At 48.4% G+C, this 10,120-nt stretch overlaps 1 protein-coding gene across 2 annotated transcripts in view; it reads right to left on the bottom strand.

The window, feature by feature from the left end:
* The window catches only part of kpnb3 (karyopherin (importin) beta 3), a 12,747-nt gene extending 3,689 nt beyond the window's left edge, over window positions 1-9,058 (bottom strand). Inside the window, exons 1-18 of one of the 2 annotated variants that reach the window (XM_037696570.1) lie at window positions 8,914-9,058; window positions 6,692-6,772; window positions 5,220-5,412; window positions 5,041-5,143; window positions 4,848-4,944; window positions 4,659-4,763; window positions 4,459-4,581; window positions 4,249-4,369; window positions 4,095-4,182; window positions 3,900-4,006; window positions 3,695-3,819; window positions 3,529-3,618; window positions 3,285-3,458; window positions 1,740-1,958; window positions 1,579-1,662; window positions 1,370-1,502; window positions 1,182-1,303; window positions 1,006-1,102 (exon numbers count right to left, since the gene is read on the bottom strand). In XM_037696570.1, the coding sequence (XP_037552498.1) occupies window positions 1,006-1,102; window positions 1,182-1,303; window positions 1,370-1,502; window positions 1,579-1,662; window positions 1,740-1,958; window positions 3,285-3,458; window positions 3,529-3,618; window positions 3,695-3,819; window positions 3,900-4,006; window positions 4,095-4,182; window positions 4,249-4,369; window positions 4,459-4,581; window positions 4,659-4,763; window positions 4,848-4,944; window positions 5,041-5,143; window positions 5,220-5,412; window positions 6,692-6,772; window positions 8,914-8,991 (2,140 nt within the window). In that variant the 5' untranslated portion in view covers window positions 8,992-9,058. The remainder of the gene's footprint in view (window positions 1-1,005; window positions 1,103-1,181; window positions 1,304-1,369; window positions 1,503-1,578; window positions 1,663-1,739; window positions 1,959-3,284; window positions 3,459-3,528; window positions 3,619-3,694; window positions 3,820-3,899; window positions 4,007-4,094; window positions 4,183-4,248; window positions 4,370-4,458; window positions 4,582-4,658; window positions 4,764-4,847; window positions 4,945-5,040; window positions 5,144-5,219; window positions 5,413-6,691; window positions 6,773-8,913) is intronic. The other variant, XM_037696569.1, reaches the window with a different exon arrangement.
* Window positions 9,059-10,120: the final 1,062 nt, after the last annotated feature.

Raw genomic sequence — 10,120 nt, forward strand, 5'->3', positions numbered from 1 at the left:
TAGTCCACGTGTGGTTTCTATAGTCCACGTGTGGTTTCTATAGTCCATGTGTGTCCACGTGTGGTTTCTATAGTCCACGTGTGGTTTCTATAGTCCACGGGTGGTTTCTATAGTCCACGTCACAACAGGAGTCGTCTCAGGTTACTGAACAAAAACATGCACTACAAGACAATTAGGTGTGGTTTCTATAGTCCAAGTGTACTTTCTATAGGAGGAAAGACAAACAAACAAACATGTTAAGATAGAAATTAAAAAAACTAAAAAGGCAGAGTAAGTAAAGACAGCAGCAGAGAGGACATGTGGTCAGTTTGTCCTCCAGCAGTCTAAGCCTATAGCAGCAGAACTAAGGGACAGCTCAGGAAACCCAAGCCGACCCTAACTATAGGATTTATCAAAAAGGACAGACTTAAACTGGACAATGTGTCAGCCTCATGGACAGAAACTGGAAGTTGGTTCCACAAGAGAGGAGCCTGAGAACTGAAAGATCTTCCTCCCATTCTGCTGCTGGAAACTCTAGGAACCACAAGTAAACCTGCAGTCTGAGAGTGAAGTGCTCTGTTAGTAAAATATGGAACAATAAGATCTGTAATATAAGATGGAGCTAGGTTGTTGAGAGCTTTGTAGGTTAGAAGTAAGATTTTGAATTCTATTCTGGATTTGACAGGGAGCCAATGGAGAGAAGCTAAAACTGGAGAGATATGATCTCTCCCAGTAACTCCAGTTAAGACTCTGGCAGCAGCATTTTGGATCAACTGGAGACGTTTTAAAGAAGTATTTGGACACCCAGATAATAAACCATTGCAATAGTCCAGTCTAGACGTGACAAATGCATGGACCAGTTTTTCTGCATCATCTTTAGATCAGATGTTTCTAATGTTAGTGATATTACGCAGGTGGAAGAAGGAGGTTCTAGTAACGTTTTTAATGTGGGGGATAAAAGACATGTCCTGATCAAAAATAACACCAAGATTTTTAACATCAGCCGTCTGAAGATTGAAAGGATATCATCGTGGAAGTAGAACTTGAGCAGAGGAACCATCAGCTTCACCACCTGCTCCGTGTACTCCACGAACCCCTCCTTCAGCTCCTTGGCGTAACACACCTGCAGGAACAAAGTAGGACGTGAAGGTTGCACCAGCAGAACTTTATCTCACAGAACCACAGAACCTCCTTCTGCTCACCAACATCTGACAGGCCGTGGCCTTCTCCTCCAGGCCCGCCGTCTTAATCCCAAAACTCTGCTGGTCTCCCAGGTTCACAAACTCCCATCCTTCGTCCTCGGATATGTTCTCCATGTCCTGAGCTGAAGACAAGGCTTTGGTTCTTAACCCAGAACGAGAACAGAACAGCTCAAACGTGGTGGACTTACTGTCGAGCAGAGCCACCTCAGGCTTGATGGAGGCGGTCTTCATCAAGGGGCCCATCACCACCGGCAGGTACTGCTGGAACTCCTTGCCGAGGATCTTGCACATCCTGGCCCAGGCTGAGATCATGTAGGAGATCTGAAAGGCAGCGCGGCACCATTAATTCAAGAACGAGACGCCGTCAACGAATGCACTCGTGTTCAGGGGGTCCCACCTGGGGGTCGTCGTCCTCCAGGTCGTTGAAGTCTGTCTGGGTCTTGAGGAGCAGCTGCATCACGGCAGAGGCATCCGGCATGAACTGGTGGAGGAGAGTGGATGCTGAGCAGACAGGTAAGACAGGTTCTGAGAGTCCGGGCCCTCCAGGTGCACACCCACCTTGTCCTTGCCGACAGCCAGGCCGATCAGACTGATGCACTCGATGGTCTTCCCTCGAAGCAGCCGCAGCTCCTTCTGCACGGCGTTCTCCACGATGTGTTTGAGCGAGGGCATGAACAGGTCGTAGTACGGCACGAACTTCTCCTCCGCCGTGTCGGCCACGGAGGCGATGGACGTCACCACCTGCTCCAGGACCAGTTTGGTTCCCTTCTGGATCAGCTGAGGGCAGAGGAACAGGTTTGAGGTTTCTGTCATCAACAGCAGCTACAGCTGTGGTTCCAGATGTTTGTGAACAGGCAGCAGTAACTGAACCAATGAAACACCTGGACTTGATGCTCAAACTTCAGACCCATCTCCAAAACGTCCCGTCCTTTCTCAAAGAACAGAGTTTTTACTCTGTTCAATGCGTTTTAAACATTTACACCGTAACAGCTTTAGTGAGGGTCTGTAATGACGTTCTGTTAGCAAACGACTCTGGTCAGTCCGGTCCTGGTTCTGGACCTGCTGCTGTACAGTACCTTTGTATCCTGGTTACAGCACTGGACTGGGATTACTGGTGCAGATTGTTCTGTTCTTATCTGAGTGACCAGAGTTTCTGTGTTAAAGTTGGAAATAGTGTGTCAGAGTCTCTTTCCTGCGGGGTCCCACAGGGCTTGATTCTTGGACCCCTTCTATTGTCACTGCATCTGCTCCCTTTGGAGTCTATCCTGAGGAAACGTCGTCTTTTTTTCATCGTTATGATGATGTCTTGATGACATCAAGACGTGGATGACTTCAAATTTTTTAAGTCTCAACGATCAGAAAGCTGAAGTCATTGTGTTTAACCGTAGCTCTGCTGCCGTCTCTGATCCTGTAAACCTGGACTCTCTTGGTCCATACCTTAAGTCTGCTACAAATCTCAGGATGGTTTTAAATTCTGACTTTAAGTTTAACTCTGTTCTGCAGAAAATGTCCTCCCAGTTAAGGCAGATAGTGAAGATGAAGTCCATGTTGATCAGATCTGACCTACAGTCCATGCACCCATTACAACCCAGCTGGACCACTGCAACTCTTTATGTTGGGGTCAGTCAGGTCTCCACTTCACTTCTCCAGCTTGTCCAAAATACTAAAGCTCGGCTCTCAACATGAACTCGTAGGTTTGATCATATTCCACCAGTTTTGTCCTCCCTCCACGTATCAGAATAGATTTTAAAACTAAATGACCTTGCACCTTCAGTCTCTCTGACCTTCAACCACATGTTCCTTCTCAGATCATCTGTCCAGCTGCTTTTGGATGAAGCTCAGAGGAGATCAGGCTTTTTCAGTCGTGCGTCCTAAACCCTGCAACAATCTGCCCCAACATGGGACGGGACGCTTCACTTCCTGTTTTTAAAAACACACCTGTTCTCTGACGTGTAACGCAGCGTGATCCCATCGTTGATTTTAATTCATTTTGTGGTTTGATCTTTAACGACTGCCTTTGATCTCATTGTTAAACACTTTGGTAGCAGCTGCTCTTTCAATGGGCTTTAGAAGTGAAGTGGACTGGAGTCGTGAAGCTCCCACCTCCTGCAGCTTGGCCACCATGATGACGTGCAGGTGCTGCACCAGGCTGTCCAGGTACGGGACGAGCAGCGGTTTGGGACAGTCCTCCGTGAAGTTGATGAGCGCGGCGGCGGCGTGCGCCTGCACCCGAGGGTTGCTCTGGTCCTCCATGGTCTGAAGCAGGGCCGAGATGACCTACACACAGACAACAACTCACACAGAGTCCAACAGAACCAGAACCGCCGCAGCACACATGGACAGGTACCTTGTCGTGAAACTTCTTTTGAAAGGTCGGAGCGAAGTCCGTGGCCATCTGTCCGATGGCGTTGCAGGCGGCGTAGCGCACCCTCGGGTGCTGGGGAGGGAAACACCCAGTTTAAACACGTCCTCCTCTAACAGACCCAGCACAGAACAGGAAACAGAACCGTTACCGGGTCGGAGCAGAACAGGAGGACGAAGCTGACGATCTCCTGGAGGATGGCCTCCATCTGCTGGTGGCAGCCCTCACCGATGGCGGACAGCGCCATCAACCCAGCGTGGCGGTACTTCCAGTCAGCTGGTGGCGAGACGTCAACAGAAAGGCTCAACTTCCCCTCATTTCAAGTCAGGTGTAAAGAAAGGGGCGGAGTCACTCACGGTTCTGCAGCATCTGCATGATGTGCTGTTTGATCATGGGTAAGATGATCTTTCCTCCCAAACCGCAGGCGATCCGGTCCAGAGCGCTCTCCCCGGCCACAGCGTTGCTGGTAAACCACAGGAAACTCGTCAGAACGAGCCTCGGAGCAGGACACCCCCCCCCCCCCCCCCCCGGTTCTGAAGACCCTTCGGTACCTGTCAAAGTCATCGTCCTCCAGCTCGTCAGCCTGGGCCCACTCCTCGTCGTCCTCCAGGTCCACCATCATCGCCAACATCTGGGGCACTGAGACCACAAACACGTTAGCTACAAGAACGCCTGCCGACCCCCCCTCCGAGCTGATGACCTCACCGCTCTGAGCGACGATGGCCGTGTGCCTCCTCAACATGGCCGCCGCCGTCTCCGACAACGTGACGATGACCTCCAGCGCCAGCTGCCTCTGCATGTTCGTCAGGTTCGTGTCCGCACACAGCTGAGGAGACGGGACACGAGCGCCCGTTAAACAAACGCACCCTTAACGAGCGCCCACTCTTCTGTTGAACAAACAGAAATCCAACGCACCTTCAGGCAGAGCTGCAGCGTGGCCTCCAGGTTGGGTCGCAGGTATTTGGGCGCCGTGTCTGCGATCTCCACCAAAGACTTGAGCACCGAGTCGTCTCCCTGGTAACAGGACTCGTTCACAGCCTGAACAAACAAACAAACAAACAAACGTCAGCGCCACGAAGGACTTGATGAAAACTTTACTGAGTCCTGGGTCCGACCTGCAGAACTCCTGGCAGCAGGTCGGCGAAATGCTTCAGCAGCGCCGTGTTGCTCTCGTTTGACAGAACGAAGGAAGCTGCAGCTCGAGCTGCCAGGGTCCGAATCTGCGATCAGAACAAAGAGTCGTGAACACGCCCGGCGGGGAGGCTAACCGGAGCGGCGAGGCCACGCCGGGTCAACACGGCTACCTGTGGATTGGCCTGATCCTGCATGCACTGAACGAGCATGCGCTTGATGACCTCCAGGTAGTGCTGCTGCTGGTTGCCGAAGATCCCCGGAAAGTTCCTGAAGCACAAAACGAGACAAGGCGCCCGTCAGCCACGAGCGCGCCCGTCAGCCACGAGCGCGCCCGTCGCGGGCCGAGCCGAGCGCGTCGCTCACCAGAATATGTGCAGGGCGGATTCTCGCAGGCCCACGTTGTCCGAGTTGACCGAGTCGAACAGGAACTTGAGCACCTCCGGCCACTGGTTGTTCCCGTCATCGTCTGCAGAAGAAACATCTTTAACCTTCAACGCCTTAACACAAACAAACAGGGCGGAGCTTAAAGACGTCCACTTTACCGATCAGGTTGCGGCAGAGCTCGGCGGCGATGTCGCAGACCTTCTTGCGGATGTTGGGAGGGTTCGCCTGCTGGATGCTCATCAGCAGCTCCGCCTTGATGGCCGTCTGCATCTCCAGCGTCAGACCCGGGTAGATCTCCTCAAAGGACGAGGACAGCAGCCGCCTCAGCAGCACCGCCGCCATCTGTCGGACCTGACGGGACCGGACGGAACCGTTTCAAACAGAAACCAGAAGGAAAACCACGACGACGCCTCGCTGCCCGCTCTCGTTTCAAGAAGCTGAAAAGGTTTCAGCTTCTTGAAGTGAAGCTGGTCGTCACGGTGAACTTTAGCAACATGGCCGCACCACGAGTGGAGCAGAAGGTCCACACATGAACACACCGCTCCAAACAAACACTTCTCTCCACATTTCAACTGATACATGGATTTTACTTTGAAACAGTTTATTTTGAAAAGAGGAAGCACAATCCTCTTTCTTCACTTCCTGGTTAATGCATAAGCTCCGCCCACATCTGTGTGCACCAGTCTCATTGTAGTTCTTTAGTCTTTCAGAAAGAGGTGGGATGACTTCCTGCTGTGCTCGACTTGAGCAGCATCCATGAGTCGTTGGAGCCAAAGTTCATGGCTCAAGTTGTTGCCACGTGTGGGCGAGTGTACATGCTAACAGCTAGCTTAGCAATCAGCGCTTAACCACATTGAAAACACTCGACATAGTTTCACGAGTCATTTTGAGTTACGGCATCTGATGATGTTCCATTTGTGTTTTATTTTAAAAGTGAAGGGAGTGCCAACACGCTGCCAACATGCTGCCAACATGCTGCCAACATGTGCTTACAATAACACCTTGCGAACACCAAGCACAACTAAAACCTTATTAGCCAGTGGAAGATACAAGTTGCTAAGTTTCATTTCGTTCCCTGAAAGGAAACTTGACGTGTGAACTTTATTTCAGTTTTTGTTTATTTATTTTTTTCTTTACAAATTAAATTATTCACAAGTTAATTTAACAAGAAACCCAAGGATGATTATCGTTTGTTTACATGGAAACAAAGACGAGGATTATTTTGCGTTAATCTCCTGCATGTTCATTAATGTTGGCGTGTTTACTCCGACATGCGTGTTCTGGTGTCAACCAGCTAAAGATCACGATTATAGATTCAAGAAATTGATTTATTAATAACTTTATTGTTGTTGTTGTTATGCAGGCTTGGTTTTGTTTGCTGGTTCAGAAAACCTCCAAGATGACTGAAGCATCATGATGATGATGATGATGATGATGATGATGATGATGAATACAGTGTTGTAATTACTCAACCAGCACAACTGAGCACTAAACAAAAGCTGAAAGACGAAGGACTAACTAACGAGACTCTTCAGAGCTGTCGGCTCGTTAACTTCTACTTGTTACTTTTGTTGCCCTAACCTCAGGTCAAGGTTTACACGAGGTTTCTAAGGATGGACGCTTGGTTTACCTCCTCTGCAGCCGACGCATCTCGGACGGCCTGCAGCAGGAAGGTGATCTTGTTGGGTCCAGGGATCGGGTCGTAGGTCTCCTGTGAAGAAAAGACACGTTGTTGAACACATCACCTAGAGCTGGAGCGACGCCCGGGTGGGTGTGTCTGAAGAGACGCTCGCAGGTAAACAAGCAGATTCTTTATCTCACGACATTAAACATCTTCTGACCAAACAACATTCTTCATCGACTCCCGGGCGTCGTCGAATGAAAACATCTGCGTCACAAAGAGGAGACTGGGCGGAGCTTCAGTGGCAGAACAGCTGCTGTGAACGTTCGGCCACAGAGCTGCCGACTGAAACGTGCAGCACACGAGCGACTCGTTCGTTACATGCAGGTGTGCTGAAGCAGGGAAACCTGCAGACTGCGGTCAGAAGGAGCAGAGGGGACGACCTTTGACCTACACATGGAAACTAGAAAACTGCTGCACTGATTGAACCACGTTTCAATGTGACCACTAGAACCAGTCTAACTTTGACACCAGGCCCGGGTCACCGACCAGGTGCGGTTCCTGCGGTCCGGGTCACTGAACCCTTTTGTTACTTAATGTAAATTTAGTTTTGTAAAAAAGAGAAAATAGTGATAGAGCTATAAATGGAGATGTTTTAGCTCTTACTGGCCACCATTCAAACACCAACTGGGAACACTGAAACCATCTGAAAGAATAATAATCTCTCTACTGGCTGTTTGATTATGCGATACAAAGGCCTGCCGTAGCTGAATAGCACTGAGCTCAGCTTTACGCCACAGTCTGTGCTCGACAAAAGGAAAGCGCTGACAGTCGGTGACGGCAGAGATCACATTTAACCGCATCGCCCAAAAGCTTTGCTGCAGGAGACCAAAGTAAACCTGGATTACTTAACGACACCGGGGGGGGGGGGGGGGGTAATTTATCATTTTACAGGAATTTAAACACAATTAAATTCGGGGGAGTGGTGGCGTAGAGGTTAGAAGATGGGCTTGTGATCGGAAAGTCGCAGGTTCAACTCCCAGTACCGTCAACATGTGGGTGGAAAAGGTGAAGCACCCACACCTGCCTCCACCCTCACTGGCCCCACCCTGGGCCCCTGAGCAAGGCCCTCAACCCCCACCATCTGCTCCTAAACAGGTCTCTGTTGAAAATGCGTTCTCGTGGCTCAATGAGACGACCTGGATAAATAAAGTCTAAATGAACAAAATAAAAACAGAATTAAATCGTGTTCAGAAACCAGAAGAGTCCAGTTTTAACAGGTCCTGCATGTTCCAATCGTCCTTTTGGTCTTCAACCATGAGTGCAGTTTGAAGGGGTACAATCACCAAAACAATATGTCTCAAGCGAAAACACTATTTATTATTAATTTAATATATTTAAATATTATATTTAATAATATTTAGATACTTTTGTGTTGCTGTGTACATCAAAAATTTATCATGATCATCCAATGTTTTACTACATTACCCCAAATTATTCCTTTTTAACTTGGTGCTCATTATTTCTTAAATTAATCATCCGAGACCAGATTAACTCGTTCAGGGGTGACCGAGATGTTTTAATACAACTTAACCCTTTAACTTATATTAACTTCAACAGTGTTTTTTATGTTTTCTTTAGGAGGCTTTACTAATCACATTCAGAATAAATAAAACTGGGTGCACCAGTTAACTTTTTGGGAGGTGGTCCCCCTTGGCTCCCCCATAGCTTCGCCCCTGTAGTCACGTTTAAAAATGCTTCTTAGTCGAGTTTTATTTGCAATAAAGCGCCTCCAGACAGCTACATGTTCACTGCCAACACATCAGCCCTTAAATGATCCGGTGATCTTTATTAAGATCGATTTCTTCACGTGCGGCAGCGACTCCGCCGCTAGCTCGGAGGCTAACACGGCGTTAGCTGCGGTTTAGCTCCGAGCTACTTCCTGTAGCTCCGCCGTCAGCTGGGAGATTTGGAGATTAGCACCAGGGGAACACTTTCACCCATTCGCCCCCTCGAAACCCGCCCGGACTAACCAGGTCCCGCACACGCGGCGCCAGCACTGAATCCGCATCTCCCGCACAACTACGCAACATGTCGGGAGTTAGCCTTAGCCGTCAGTTGCCGGGACTCTCGTCGCACGTGGGCTCCCGAGTCCGAGCGCGCGCGGCCGGACAGTCAGCGAACGACGTTAGGGCGTTTAGTGCGAGCTCCAGCCGCGAGCTTTTCCTTACCTCTGCTTGTTTCCTGACGTTGTTGTCAGAACTCATCAGGTTACCCAGCAAGAGGTAGAACTGCTGCTGTTCCGCCATTGCTGCGAGATCCCAAAAAAAAAGGAACCAGCCGGGCGGAGAAGAGAACCCGGCAGACACTTCGCTGGCCACTGGCCTGCTGCGCTCCCATTGGCTGCTTTTACCAACCCCCTCTCGACGCTGATTGGACGACGGACATGTAGAGGGCGCACACCATTGGCTGACTAGAATTCTCTGCTCCCATTGGCTGGACCCGACACGGAAAGTGAATTACGTCTTCCTATTTGCGTCTTTGCGCTTTCCAAAGCGCGGGAGTTCATTACGTCACTGCTAAAGAACGCAGGAGCAGAAAAAGTGAAACTTTTGGGTCATTTCAGGATTAATTACCAGGATTAATTACTGGTTCAGGATTAATTACTGGTTCAGGATTAATTACTGGTTCAGTTCATGTTGTAATTACAAAAAAAATGCAGCTGGAATTCTTTCATGTTCAAGTTTGGATTTTTGTAGTCTTTCCAAAGACTTAGACTTAAATAATCTGAAAGTGACACAAACCATCCCTGCTGTCCTGACTATAAAATAATTAAAATAAGTCTAATTAAATATGAGACATAATCTACATAAAGTGGGACATCTGGTCTCTCTATCGTCAAAAAATAAAGTTTTAGTATTTCTCTCTTAAATACTCAAATATAACTGTACGTTAAATATCTAAAATGTTTTTATTTAGTTTGTATATTATTTCTTTATATATTTTATATGTTGTTTTGTTTTTTAGGCTCTGCTGAAAATAAAATGTCTGATTTTGTAGGAACAAATCCGTCAAACGACAGCAGGTGATGTGTTTGTTTCAAACGCTTCCAAACAATAGAAAAGAATAATTGTCAAAGAATAACGAACAGAAAAATCTGACTGAAAAACATGAAAACCCACCGGCTGCAGTGGAGACATGAGTCAGACGATCAACTGGTGGCTCTTTATCAACTGGTGGCTCATGGGCCAATCACGGGTTTTACAGGGGGCTTCTCTGGCCGGTACGTGTGAAATTATAAAACTAAAAACATCTAATGGTTCTTAACATTTATTGATACTTTTACATTCTGAGACAAAAGAAAAGACTGGGTTCCAGCCAGCCATCCAACCATTCAACCATTCATCCATCCATCCATTTATCCATCAAGACAGCCAT

The sequence above is a fragment of the Nematolebias whitei genome, chromosome 23, assembly GCF_014905685.2.
Source record: "Nematolebias whitei isolate Nwh7 chromosome 23, NemWhi1, whole genome shotgun sequence".
NCBI classification, from domain to species: Eukaryota; Metazoa; Chordata; class Actinopteri; order Cyprinodontiformes; family Rivulidae; genus Nematolebias; species Nematolebias whitei.